The sequence below is a fragment of the Pan paniscus genome, chromosome 2, assembly GCF_029289425.2.
Source record: "Pan paniscus chromosome 2, NHGRI_mPanPan1-v2.0_pri, whole genome shotgun sequence".
Classification (NCBI taxonomy): Eukaryota; Metazoa; Chordata; class Mammalia; order Primates; family Hominidae; genus Pan; species Pan paniscus.
The window spans coordinates 146,631,729-146,646,886 of NC_085926.1; the positions used below are offsets into that span (position 1 = coordinate 146,631,729).

Here is a 15,158-nt window from a genome sequence, read left to right on the forward strand (position 1 = left end):
AAAGCAATTGGGTAGGGGCTCTTAACAGACAGATATTCAAAATGTTAAGGAAAATAAAAGAGAAGTAGACTTCGTAAAATAGGAACAGAGGGCTAAGAAATAAGAACAAGTAGATCTGAAAAAGAAACGAGTAAAAAGCCTAAAAATATTAGTGCCAATTTCTATGAGTCAATGATTTCACAAGTGAATAGCTAACAGTTATTTCCTGTGGCCTTACTTGGCAGAGAGAGGTGGGGGAAGCAACATAGGAGCAGAAACAGTTCCTTTCTAAGTCTGACTTATAAAATAGGAACAATAAAGACAACAGTTTATTGAGCTGTCCAGCACTATAAGCAAATGGCTTACAAACATTTTCCTACTCTTTTTGATGCTTGAGAGAGATACTTTGATAGAAGATTATTCCAAAATATAATTACTTGGTCTTTTAGTTCTCTCTTTATTATCATAGGAAACTATGGGGAATTTTTTTTTCTTTAGATTGCAAACTAGTTTTAAAAAGAGCTTGTAATGAACAATTTAATTAGATTGGTTTTGGCTTGCCTAAAAGCTTAAGAAGGTATTAATATTCTAATCAAAAGTCTTGGGAAAGCATTCTTAGAATAAAAAAAGGAAAGAAAATCTTCCTTCTTATGCTTTAAGAACCAGGAAAGCTGTCAAAGGACATAAGGTAACTCTTACAAAAGCAATTGTAAAATAAACGTGGTTTGGCCACAATGAGCCAACACCTATGTTTGCCACAGACTTAGGTTCCCACCTCACTCATGGCAAATTTATTCAGCTGCTTAAGATTATTTTTTACTCATACTTCGAAAGAACAACAGCCTGGAATTTTTAGACTTTTAATGGCAATGGAAGGAACTTACCTATGATAAACATTTTTCTTTACTCTCACGCTTTCTTAACCCATGGCTGTTCTGAGTCAATGTTTGCCTTGCATTCAAAAAATAATAGTAAAGATTCAAGTAAAACATATTCATTAAGCACTATTGGAAAGATATACCAAGTGCTTTCACATTATCTCACTTTATTCCTACAAAGATCATGTGCAATAAATATCACTGTTCATGTTTCCTACAGATGAAAAAAAACTGAGGGTCATGTTCAGAGAAATTGGATGACTTACCCAGAGCCACACAGATTTGTACGTGGCAAAGGAGGATTCCATTTCAAGTCTTTCAACCCCAAATTCATCTTCCTTTCTCTAAGGGGAAATGATGCTATGGAATTCATATAAGCCACAGAGCTTGGATAAAAGGAATAGTAAGACCAAAAATAGGAAAAGTAGGAAGAGGTGGATCCTCCTATGTTTTTAATCAGGGTTCTATCTACCTATAACTCTTCTGGGAAAAGAAGCAGGATGTGACTGAAACATAGCTGCTTTCTAGATCTCACAAATCTGGCTTTTCTAGTCAATCACATCTCTCTCTCCTTCGGCTTCTCACCAAACCAGCATCCATTCAGCTTCAAAGAAAAAAGAGCCCTACTGTTTCCCACTCATTTATCATCAATCTAAAGTAACTGCCAATAACAAAAGTCCCATCTTTATTTCTTTCCTTAGAAACAAATTTCTCTAGGGAAGCTTATCAGTAGCAGAAGTGCAGACTGGGAAATGGCCTATGTCACCCTCCCATCTAGAAATGCCCAGTGCACATCCAGATCCCACACCCCCAACAGCGTTGTGCAATATCTGTTAATTTATGAAAGCTGTTTCCCATAGATGATGCTGCAGGCATTAGTAAGGAGGGCAAAGTTCAAGTGATGACACCATCTCTACTCCACCTGGCTGGTTTCCAGGTGCCATCTCCTGATCCCTCTCCCCACCCCCACTGCCCTCTCACCAACCTTCCCCCAAACCCCACACTCCCCACCAATCTGGGTCAGTGATAAACACAGAGTATTCCACATGCCTCTGATATGATGTAACATTCAACACACTAAAGATAATACTGCCTTTAAGGCTCCTGTCCCCCTGGCTAGACTTAAACTGTGTAGAGGAGGAGAACTGTGACTTTATTCCCCTTGCATCCTGGACACCCACACATGGTAGGTGTTCAGTGAATATGTGATGAGTTGGTGAATACCCACTGAATGTGCTATTTGCATTGCTACTTCCTTGTGCTTCCTTCCACTGTTTCTATCACCTAAAATTCTTCTCCCTTTTTCCTCCACCCTCGAGTAGGAAAAAATTTGTTTCCTTATTGGGCAGGGAGTTCTGGTCATTATACATTTATGTAAAATGTTCTTCTAATTGGCATATTCCATGCTATGTCCAGATTCTTTCAAGCGAATTCTCATTAAGGTAATAATACCTCACCGAAGTTTCCAGGGATGATCCCCTAGCTGTTCAAAGCTACCTTTTATATATTAAATACCAGTCAATATGAATCAATGGTAACTGAAAAAAAGGCTGATAGCTTGTGAAGGAGTTGGAGTACAAAACTATGCTTATAAATTGATCCTCACAAAGGCAGACTTTTTCCCACAGAAATTGTATTATGAATGCTAGTTATAGTTTGAGACTAGTTAATAAAATTCTACTCACTCCAAACATAGGATTAATGGAACCCACATGAGTTGTGTGCTGTCAAAGTCGAGTCAAGAGGAGAGAGAAGGAGAAGAAAATTTCCTCCCTGTTCTCATAGCTCAGGGCACCCAAGGGATTCTAGAGCGTAAAGTGTACTCCCTTCTATTTTTTACTGCCCTTATTCCCAAGCTGAACCAAATATTTACCTCTGCCCTCATTTTCAGTTATGGAGTTCACCCAGGCCCTTTTCAACCTTCGAGGTTCCTTAACCTTTACATTACTAATTCTTTTTCTAAGCAAAATCCAGCTGATCTCTACTAGATGGTTAAAAGGATAGTAAATAGGTAAATTAATCCACATTAAGGCACAAATGACTGCTAGCCCTAACCCTTTAATGACTAATTAATTTTTAATAAAGAATATGTGTTTATATAAATGAATTTATACTTCTAAGTTGGCATAAGTTCAGAAAAAATAGTAAGATGAACTGGAAAATCTACAAGGTATAGGGAAATCCTCTGGGTGAGGAAGAACTAGTCATACCTCCCTAAAAGCCTAGCCCTAGTTTCTGTTACATTATTTCTTCTTTTCATCTTCTGTTTTCTAAACCACAAGTTTCTAAAAGCACCAAGGAATTTTCTACCTGTTTATTTTGTTTTGTTTTTGTTTCTGTTTTTTTGTCCAAGGTGAGGCCCAAGTTGACACTGAGTATTCTCTGTGAAACTCTGCAAGGAGCAACATGTGATTTCACAGAAATTAGTCTCGATACACTATATTCATGGCTGTAAGTTCTATGCTGCTCACCCATTCATTTGTCCATTCAGTCACTCATTCACGCGACATTTATCATCTGCCTCCTGGAACATACCAGGCCCTACACCAGTAAACAAGGAAACAAGTAAACACTAGTAAACTTTAAACAGGCTCTCCGCACAAGCAACTGACAGACCAGTGGAGAAGACAGATATGTCAACAGATGATTACAATAAAGTTTCAAGGCCGGGTGCGGTGGCTCACACCTGTAATTCCAGCATTTTGGGAGGCCAAGGCGGGTGGATCACCCGAAGTCAGGAGTTCAAGAGCAGCCTGGCCAACATGGCAAAACCCCGTCTCTACTAAAAATAAAAAAATTAGCTGGGCATGATGGTACACACTGGTAGTCCCAGCTACTAGGGAAGCTGAGGCATGAGAATCACTTGAACCTGGGAGGTAGAGATCGCAGTGAGCCAAGATCGCACCACTGCACTCCAGCCTGGGCAATACAGTGACACTCTGTCTCAGAAAAAAAAAAAAAAAGTGTCAAACCTACATCCAAAATGTCAAAGTGCTCAAAAAAGTTGGGAAGGCTTCACCAAAGATGTCACATTTAGGGTAGATAACACCTGTTTGTGGATGCTAATGTCCTGGTGAGTCAAAGAAGAAAAGGATGTACATTATATAAGCTGGATGCAAAAAGGAACAATAATGAGGACATGCAACCAAAAACTTACATAGGGAGAACAACTTTACTTACTCAGGGAAGGCAAAGAGACCACTTAAGAACTCCTTCACATGTGTTATGTCTTAAAAGCTGACTACTGGAGTTGTATCCCTTGTACAGCATCCCTTTGCACCAAAGTGAACACTACTCTAAGAACATGTGTTCAGCTCTCCTGAATGCCAAGCACAACCATGCTTGGCATGGCAGTGGTGTCTTATTTCTGCTCCTCTTTTTCCCCAGGGCATGCCATTGCAAGAGAATGCTCAGCCATGTTCATCTGGGGACCTGCTGCTGGTAGAGCAATAGGATCTGGGTGCCCAGCACCACTGCCCACCTAGCTGTCCTGGCCTGTGCCCAATGCTGACCTTCACCTCAGAGTGTGGCTGTACCACATTTGGTGATGTCACTCTCACTGAACCTTCAGCCTCCTTCCTGGGACTTCCTGATGGACTGTTATCCAGGGCAGAATGTGTTGATTTTCTAAATCACATAAATGAATAGCTTGACTGTTGATTATGTAGAAAATCAGAGCAAATATTTGCATGGCTTTGTGCAGCCCATTCCTGAGCATCTGATTCTCCCCAGAATTCTAAAAAACCTGCTGCTTTCTCAAGCCCTCAGTAAAGACATGCTTTCTTGATAATCCTAGCCAAACCTATTCATTTGACATCTTTGTTACACAAATGGTTAACCACAGAGTTAACTTCAGAAATGGCCGGCAGGTATGAAGGTTAGAAGATTCATGCACTTTTGCTAGACTGAATTGGAAGTTAAAGAATAAGTAGTTACTGACTGCAGAGGCCTGGAAAACCATGGAAAAAATCCTATTCCTCAAAGTCGAGCCCTACCTCCTACGCCTCTTAAATCAATTGCCACAGTGACCAATTTGTCAGTCACCTAAAGGCAGCTATTCTGACCACTTAAGGGAGAATACTTATAATCTTTATACCTAAGTAAAGATTGTGAGAGGAAAGAAATGGTTTAAAGAATATGAATGTGTCACACTTCTGAGGTTAATGATAAATGAATTGGTCCTGCTTACCTCAGGAAAAACTTTCAAGTCTTTCTGAAAAACTAATTTAATTCAGTAGTATTTTCTAAGATTTAGGTTATGTTTTTAATCAATTTGGAAACCAAGATTTACTTATAGAAAAAAAGGAAAAGGACCTAGATAGGTTTATTCACATAGAATCCCAATTTCACTTCTCTGGATGATACCATTTTCTACAAAAGCAATTATGTTCTAAAATTTAAGTGTGCTTTCTTAGGCTTTATCAGTTCACAGTGTTTCCTTAAGAAATATGATCCAGTATTTTTTCCTAAGACTAAAGTTGAGTTACTACGTTTATGACTGAGAAATGAATGTTTGTTAGTTTGTTTACAATAAGAATTTTTTCTTTACCATTTTATTTTTATTTTCCCCAGGTGTATTTGATATAGTGTTTGCAACAAATTCGACCCAGGTGATCAAAATGATTCTCAACTCTTCTACTGAAGATGGTATTAAAAGAATCCAAGATGATTGTCCCAAAGCTGGAAGGCATAATTACATATTTGTCATGATTCCTACTTTATACAGTATCATCTTTGTGGTGGGAATATTTGGAAACAGCTTGGTGGTGATAGTCATTTACTTTTATATGAAGCTGAAGACTGTGGCCAGTGTTTTTCTTTTGAATTTAGCACTGGCTGACTTATGCTTTTTACTGACTTTGCCACTATGGGCTGTCTACACAGCTATGGAATACCGCTGGCCCTTTGGCAATTACCTATGTAAGATTGCTTCAGCCAGCGTCAGTTTCAACCTGTACGCTAGTGTGTTTCTACTCACGTGTCTCAGCATTGATCGATACCTGGCTATTGTTCACCCAATGAAGTCCCGCCTTCGACGCACAATGCTTGTAGCCAAAGTCACCTGCATCATCATTTGGCTGCTGGCAGGCTTGGCCAGTTTGCCAGCTATAATCCATCGAAATGTATTTTTCATTGAGAACACCAATATTACAGTTTGTGCTTTCCATTATGAGTCCCAAAATTCAACCCTCCCGATAGGGCTGGGCCTGACCAAAAATATACTGGGTTTCCTGTTTCCTTTTCTGATCATTCTTACAAGTTATACTCTTATTTGGAAGGCCCTAAAGAAGGCTTATGAAATTCAGAAGAACAAACCAAGAAATGATGATATTTTTAAGATAATTATGGCAATTGTGCTTTTCTTTTTCTTTTCCTGGATTCCCCACCAAATATTCACTTTTCTGGATGTATTGATTCAACTAGGCATCATACGTGACTGTAGAATTGCAGATATTGTGGACACGGCCATGCCTATCACCATTTGTATAGCTTATTTTAACAATTGCCTGAATCCTCTTTTTTATGGCTTTCTGGGGAAAAAATTTAAAAAATATTTTCTCCAGCTTCTAAAATATATTCCCCCAAAAGCCAAATCCCACTCAAACCTTTCAACAAAAATGAGCACGCTTTCCTACCGCCCCTCAGATAATGCAAGCTCATCCACCAAGAAGCCTGCACCGTGTTTTGAGGTTGAGTGACATGTTCGAAACCTGTCCATAAAGTAATTTTGTGAAAGAAGGAGCAAGAGAACATTCCTCTGCAGCACTTCACTACCAAATGAGCATTAGCTACTTTTCAGAATTGAAGGAGAAAATGCATTATGTGGACTGAACTGACTTTTCTAAAGCTCTGAACAAAAGCTTTTCCTTCCCTTTGCAACAAGACAAAGCAAAGCCACATTTTGCATTAGACAGATGACGGCTGCTCGAAGAACAATGTCAGAAACCCGATGAATGTGTTGATTTGAGAAATTTTACTGACAGAAATGCAATCTCCCTAGCCTGCTTTTGTCCTGTTATTTTTTATTTCCACATAAAGGTATTTAGAATATATTAAATTGTTAGAGGAGCAACAGGAGATGAGAGTTCAAGATTGTTCTGTCCAGTTTCCAAAGGGCAGTAAAGTTTGTGTGCCTGTTTTTAGCTATTAGCAACTGTGCCACACTTGCACCTGGTACTGCACATTTTGTACAAAGATTTGCTAAGCAGGAGTCGTCAAGTTGCAGATCTTTTTGTGAAATTCAACCTGTGTCTTATAGGTTTACACTGCCAAAACAATGCCCGTAAGATGGCTTATTTGTATAATGGTGTTACTAAAGTCACATATAAAAGTTAAACTACTTGTAAAAGTGCTGCGCTGGTCCCAAGTAGTAGTGTCTTCCTAGTATATTAGTTTGATTTAATATCTGAGAAGTGTATATAGTTTGTGGTAAAAAGATTATATATCATAAAGTATGCCTTCCTGTTTTAAAAAAGTATATATTCTACACATATATGTATATGTATATCTATATCTCTAAACTGCTGTTAATTGATTAAAATCTGGCAAAGTTATATTTACTTTAAAATAAAATAATTTTATTGCAATGTATTTATCTTCATTACTTAAAATAGATGCTAATTTATTTTAAAATAAGACTACCTTGAATGAGTATGAATATATTTTTATTTAAATTTTGATATAACTGATAGTTTAATACTATTGGTTATAGATTTTTTATCCTGACATTGAAAAGATAAAGAAAAAGCATTTTGTTCTACTGCATGACGTGGAATAAATACATCATTTTGAATTTTTCAGTTTTTCACATAACAAAGAAAAAAATTAACTCTTGCTATAATGCTAGAATAATACATTATTTTACAAGTAATTTAATAACAGAATTTTTCTAATTGTATACATTATCGTAGGAAAGTTAGAAGATATAGAATAACATAAAAATAAAAGTCGTGTTTAGCTTCCCTGGTCAAAAATCATTATTTTAACATTTGGGAACTTTATTTTCTACTTTTCTCATTCATTATACACACATATATGTGTCAATCCTGATACTGAAGTCATGATGTGTATAGTACTTTGTATACAGATCTTTCACTTAATGTCATAGCATAGTAGTTTCCTACCCAATTAAATATTTTTCTAAAACATTTTAATATTTGTATAATACTACAAAATATGGACATACCCTGATATAGTTAACTAGTCACCAAATTGGAAAATTGAGCTTTTTCTGATTTTTTTAGTATTATAAATTACACTGAGATGAGCATTCAAGTATGTGAATCTGAGAAATTTCCCATACTCCTAGAAGTGGTGCAACTGAAATACACGTATGAACATTTTTTAATAGTCTAACTACCTGTTATCAAATATTTCCCAGAAAACATAACAATTTACAATACCACCAACTAGGTATGAATATATATCACCATAACCTCAGAATGGGGTATTTACTTAATTTTTTTTTTTTCAGACAGGGTCTCACTCTGTCCCCCAGGCTGGAGTGCAGTGGCGTGATCTCAGCTCACTGCAACCTCCCACTGCTAGATTCAGGCAATCTTCCCACCTCAGCCTCCTGAATAGCTGGGACTACAGGCCTGCTCCACCACTCTTGGCTACTATTTTTTACTTTTTTACAGAGATGGAGGTCTCACTATACTCCCTAAGCTGGTCTCAAAACTCCTGGCCTCAAGTATTCTTCCCACCTTGGCCTCCTAAAATGCTGGAATTACAGGCATGAGCCACCACACCCAGCCTAAATTTAAGCAGAAAAGAAAGATTTACCGTAAGGATCCAGCTGCCACATGCAAGGGCCAGGATGCAACTGTGCCTGAAAATTGTACTTTAACATTTCTGCTCCCATCGGACAGTTGCTTCATTCTTCTATTTAAAGGATTTCAGTGCTTCTGAAGTTCATACAGGGCAGACTGAAGTGCTCATTCTGGTCCAATAAACTGTGGCCAAAGGGTTGGAGTTATGCATAAAATAATTGATGGTTGCTGTGGGCAAGGGGGTGTCATCTCAGAGAGAGGCCTTGGCCATTGGGCAGAATTTCCACAAAGCAGACTATATTACCTTCACATTCCCAAATATAAAGTTTTTGTGAATAAATATGGTTCCATATGCCTTATTTATATTATTTTTATATTATTTTTAATTTCATTAATGTAATGCCAGCCACTCACCCCAAAGGTCTTCTACTATTTTCACAAAGGATCACCTCAAAAAAATAAATTTTACCTTATCCCAAGTGATAGCATAAACGTCCTATAGAAAATCCCTCCAGGCCTCCAGGTCAGCTTTATAACTGTTTTTTTTTTTTTTTTCAATAGTTGAGGATATTTTGTATGTGTTTGTTTTTGTTGTTGTTTTGTTCTGTTCTGTTTTGTTTTGTTTTGTTTTGTTTTGTTTTTTGAGACAGAGTCTCGTTCTGTTGCCCAGGCTGGAGTGCAGTAGTGTGATCTCAGTCCACTGCAACCTCCGCCTCCCAGGTTCAAGCGATTTTCCTGCCTCAGCCTCCCAAGTAACTGGGATTACAGGCACGCACCACCACGCCTGGCTAATTTTTGTATTTTTAGTAGAGATGGGTTTTCACTAGGTTGGCCAGGCTGGTCTTAAACTCCTGACTTCAGGTGATCTGCCCGCCTCAGCCTCCCAAAATGCTGGGATGACAGGTGTGAGCCACCATGCCCTGCTCAATAGTCATTTTAATCCAAGTGATTGTAAGCATTTTAAACTTGCTGAACTATTTCATAGGTTATAGTTGGCAAGATTTCTGATAGATAATTGTATTTAGATATCCCCTATATCATGTATTTATTAATGGTATTAATAACATGTTCCATTCATCAAATTATATTGGGATTTTACCCCATCTCACTTGTGAAATAGATGTTACTAACCTTGATGATTATTCTTTCTTTTTCAGTGAGATCAACATAATCTTGGAGTTGAGACCCTACTTACCAAAATGTTAGGATAGGATGCCATTATGTATTCTTCATGAAAATATTTACAGGTTAGGTAGACTCCTTATTTTTGGTACATTTAAAAAATACATACAGAAAAGAATATTTACCATAGAGATCTAGGTGCCCAACAGAATGCAAAAGCTACATTTATATTGAAATATATATTTCAATATACACCCATTTACACCCATTTCTGAGGTGTAAATTTCAATATACACAATATTAAAATTTACCTCATTCTAAGCTTTTGGGGAAAAAAAGGCTAGTCAGATTTCTAATGCTGGCTCTTTCTCATTGTGGAAATTCATCTTTTTGGACATCAGTTACATCATTTTTCAAGTACGGTGAGTTGGCTTGGTGAAAGAAGGCTTTTATATTTTATATTTTATTTTTTTTATTTTATTTTATTTTATTTTATTTTATTTTATTTTATTTTATTTTATTTTTGAGATGGAGTTTCACTCTTGTTGCCCAGGCTGGAGTGCAATGGCATGATCTAGGCTCACTGCAACCTCCACCTCCTGGGTTCAAGCAATTCTCCTGCTTCAGCCTCCCATGTAGCTGGGATTACAGGTGCCTGCCACCACACCCAGCTAACTTTTTGTATTTTTAGTAGAGAGGGTTTCATCATATTGGCCAGGCTGGTCTCGAACTCCTGACCTCAGGTGATCCATCTGCCTCGGCCTCCCAAAGTGCTGGGATTATAGGCGTGAGCCACCGCGCCCAGCGTGAAGGCTTCTATTTAGTTAATAATTCACTCATTCATGGATTTAATAAGTGTTGTATTGTTTCCCTACTCTGTGCTGGGTAACAAGTGCTGTGTAACATATAGCAGCTTAGCATGTAGGATAAACTTGTTGCTCAGCTGCTGTGAGCAGTGTGAAGGAGAGCCAAGTGAGAAGCAGCTTGATTGCAAATCACAGAAAGGCTCTCAGAGTTTTGATACCACAGGTTTTTCAGTTTCATAACTCTGTATACTGGCGCATTTTTTTCCAACAATATGTGCCAATCTAGGAAGCCCAAGAAGAGAAAATAGATTGAAGCAGGTCACAAAAGTGTGAATGAAGAAAACAAGTTTCAAGGAATTTCGGATACTTGGTATGAAGAGTGAGATATCTGAGGGTAAAGAAAGTAAATCAAGAGTAAGAGAGATACAGAGGGACTGAGTGGACAGGAGGCTGGAAGCAGTCACACACTGCCCCCAAGGCCAGGGTTCAGACCTCACAGGAGAGATACATACAGTCAGGGCCCCAGGACCATGTTGGATCCACTGGACCCAGACCAACCAGAGGAAGAGGGAACCCAAATATTAGGGTGGGAAGCAAGTCATAAACAGTAGACAGAATGGTATGGGGCAAGCCCTTAACCGTATGGATTTTATATAGTTCAGGCTGTATGACTGTATATTGGAGCTAATCAGAGAGTCAAATTTTCCAAATTCAAAATCTTGACTGAGTCAGTTAACAAATGACATCTGTAACTATATCCAGTCTTCTCTACTTGTGTAGTGAACACTCATGGAACCATCTGAACAGTGTCCATTCTCCCCTCATCGCAGGAATGGTTCTGCCCCACTCAGGGACAGCACCACCTCAGAATGAACCATTTTCCTACCTAACTCCATCCCCAGGCCATAGTTAATTGGTCCAGGCTTGAAGTGGACCAATCACAGTTTTTCATGAGGATTTTTCAAACAGGCGCTGATGAAGAGCTGGCCCCAGTGTTGGCATTTCTGAGATGTAAGCTCAACACCAGCCACGTCTCTCACCACGTGGAAGAAGCTAGTCTGCAGCAGAGTGAAGTAAACAGAAAAGGCAAGCGAGCCCTGAAGGTGCTTGAGTCCTTGATTCTACCTGCGTCTTATGTCCAGCTATATCCCTGCCCACTCCTCTCTAATCAAGGGACCAGAATACAGTGATCTATAGCTAAGATCTGCAAGTGTTTCTTCCCGCTTATGATCAATAAGAATTTCCCTTTTGTAGTGTCCAGCACATCATCCATTGGCCACCCAGCAGGAGTGATACCGTCTACATCCCAAAACTTATTGGTCCCTATCTTAATAAGGGGTCACAAGTGCTACCCCACTTCCATATGTCTCCTTATGAGATGGTAACAGCCAGGACATTCAATAGTGTGTGTTAAGGGGGAAGAGGTGTGGAGATATAGACGTACCAACAGTGAGAGGGGGCTGAGGCTACTACACTATCTACTATTGCGAATTATTGTAAACTGAAGTCTCTCCCTGAGATGGCACAGGGGTAAAATACACTTCTGTTGCATGAGCAATTATAAAAAATATGATTTAGACCATGAAATCATAAGCAGAGAGAGGAAATTAGTACTCCTCACCACTTGAGGGCCCAAATGCATGGCTTGCATGTTGCCTGGGCTCTCTTTACCTGACAGTGACCTGGGAGTTCTCTGGGTATCATAGAGCCAGTGAGCACAGCATCCAAACCTGCCCAAATCCAATGGAAAAGGCCTTCATTTACCAAGCTAACACAACTTACGTGAGAAATTATAAAACTGAAGTTGAAAAGATGCATTTCAACAATCAGGAAGAGCCAGAATTAGAAATCAGACTGTTTTTTTTTTTCCAGAAGCTGAGAATAAGAGAAGTTAGTTTTAGTAATATTTAATTCTAAATCATTCCTATACTAGGAAGCTTTGTATAATAATCCTTTAAGAGTTTAAAGACCATGAGATTTACCCTTCAAGCAGTGTAATAGGAAAATATTTATCTATATGCACAAGAGATGTAAATTTGATGAAAAAATGATGTTAATTTTAAAACTATTAAAAGCCAGTTTGCTATTATGATTATTTTGCTTCAAGTATCCAAATGATGATGAGCCAAATATGCCCCTGAGCCCAGTTCTTGATTCATTCCACGTCCTATAAAGATTCTTTAGAAAAATTGAACAAGATGAGAAATAGGGATCCTGGCTCAACCTCCCAGTGAGTTGGGATTTATCTCATGGAACTTTTTCCCAAGCTTGATGAAGTTCTGCTGTGCCATATGGACATGTACAGTTGCTAAATGATAATTTTCCAAAAATAAGCTTCAATTCTCCAAAATGGCAGATAGAAAGCAGCTGGTGTTACTCAACAGAGATAAGCCCTCCTAGAGCTCACCACAGAGAGGAGAGCATCATGTCTGCAGATGCCACAGCAGATCTGCTGAGAATCAGCCAGCGCCATGTGACACAAGAACCCACAGATGCGGATTCGTCCTGACTGGTGGCTTTCTTCTGGCCATTGCTGTTACAGAGAAGTTTCTAAGCAGTACTCAATGCACACAAAACTAAGTAGAGGCTATATAGGCAATTCTTCAAATAAGCAATCATTATTCTCAGTAATTCTTGTAGTAAGTGGATGGTAGGAGGAAAAAAAAAATACCTTTCCACTGACGATATCACCTTTATAGCTATTTCTTGAGTCTCCCTATCTTTTCCACCTTCTTCAAGAAATAGTCCCCTATTACAATTTGCATGCCCACTCTTGCTGCAGAATTTGTATAGGGGCTCAACTCTCATTATTGCCAACTATATGATTTGGACCATGGATGTGAGAAGACTTCAGCAAATCAATCCATCACATTCCTCTGGCTGCAATGAGTTGGGCACATAACCTAAATGAACACAATTATGGTGAATTTCCTGGTTTTGCCAGGAGCTATCAGACAAAAAGCTTGTTCTTTCCCACTCTATAGTGGATGTGAGGAGTTGTTGTAGCCATTTGTCGCTCCAAAGGAGAGGTGGTGTTTCCAGAAGTTGTCACAGTGTGTACTTATACCATAAGCATGGAGCCAACATAGTGAAAGACTGGACAAAGAATGGAAATGAATCAAGTCCTTATGACATCATTGGAGAGTTGACTTTTTGTGCTAGAAATTTGCACTGTCCTCCAGACCTCCCTATCTTAAGCAGTTGGGGATGGGATTTCTGTCAAAATTATCCACGAGAATTTAATCTTCTGCAAAATTATTATAGTTATCATTTATTGAGTTCTGATTATAGGACAGGCATAGAATTCTCTGCTTATATGCATTATATTATTTAATCCTCACAACACCCAGTCATGCTATTTCTGTTATTATCCTATGAGACAAAAAAAAAAAAACACTTACAGATTTTACATAATCAGTCCAATGTAACATGACTGGTAAATGTTGGTGTTGACATTTGAAATCAGGCATTCTGACTCCAGAATCTGTGCTCTTATTTGCTAAGCTATGTTGCTTTCCTCTGCTCCTCACCTCTCCCCTGACCCCCCAAAAATGGCATTACAAAATATGAGTCACGTAGGTACTTTCCAATATATTAGCCAAGCCTATTTATTCAAAATCAATACAGTAATATTTTACTTTGTCTGAAACCGATCTCACTGGATTTCAAGACAGAATTTTAATAGTCTTTGTCCTTGAAAATTGGGCTCACTAATGGAAAGCACTAATTGACCTTAAAAAGCATAACACTGGATTTTACATTTATTGTAATGTGATTTTGGATGAGCTTATATTGGGTATAGCAAATAAACAGGCTACAACTGTTAACTGTCATAGTAATTAGTTAAATGCTCTGGTCCTTTCTGCAGCTAGGAATTTAGATAGCACTTACTAAATGGGAGGGGAAAGGAAATTCCTAAATTTATTTTCATATCAAAGTTTTAACTTCTTACAGCCTAACAGAATGATGTTCTTTAAAATATATATGTTTTAAAGAAACTACATTATATTCTGAGAAAAATTTCCTTTTAAGGTGTGCAGTTCAGGTTTGGCAATAGATTTTGGTGAAGAATAGACCTGGAATAATTAAAACAAAAGTATGACTTATTTCAACTGCGCACAGAGACCCAGAGGATAAAGATGTTAGGATCATACCATGAGTCCTAAGGACAGTTGTAGCAGCATCATTGAAAACTACCTCAAAATGGATGCTATTTAAGACCTTGAGAGGTAAGGAGAGAGTTGCAACAGAAAAGATAAAATATGCTTACTGCTTCACCTTTTGCTTCTGGCTGCAGAACAAGTAGAAAGGAGCAATTACACCCAAAACATTAAAAAAAAAAAAAAAAGCAATTAGGCTAAAGACTGAGGAAATGATCATAACATGATGGAAGTTCCAGCAGCCAAGATGAATCAGAAAGTAGCTATGTAGCCTATCACGATAGGAAAGCTGGGCATAGACATAGATCAGTGTTTTCCAACCAAGTGTGGGCCAGGAGTGGTGGCTCACACCTGTAATCCCAGCTACTCATGAGGCTGAGGCAGGAGAATCACTTGAACCTGTTAGATGGAGGTTGCAGTTAGCCAAGACTGTGCCACTGC

General features: G+C 38.4%; 1 protein-coding gene across 5 annotated transcripts in view; it reads left to right on the forward strand.

Moving 5' to 3' along the window:
- Positions 1-7,444, forward strand: part of AGTR1 (angiotensin II receptor type 1) — a 45,120-nt gene extending 37,676 nt beyond the window's left edge. For 4 of the 5 annotated variants that reach the window (XM_063602970.1, XM_008951889.5, XM_063602973.1 and 1 more), the window contains one exon: positions 5,430-7,444. In XM_063602970.1, the coding sequence (XP_063459040.1) occupies positions 5,430-6,556 (1,127 nt within the window). In that variant the 3' untranslated portion in view covers positions 6,557-7,444. Of the gene's footprint in view, positions 1-3,210; positions 3,309-4,244 lie in introns of all 5 variants that reach the window. The other variant, XM_063602972.1, reaches the window with a different exon arrangement.
- Positions 7,445-15,158: the final 7,714 nt, after the last annotated feature.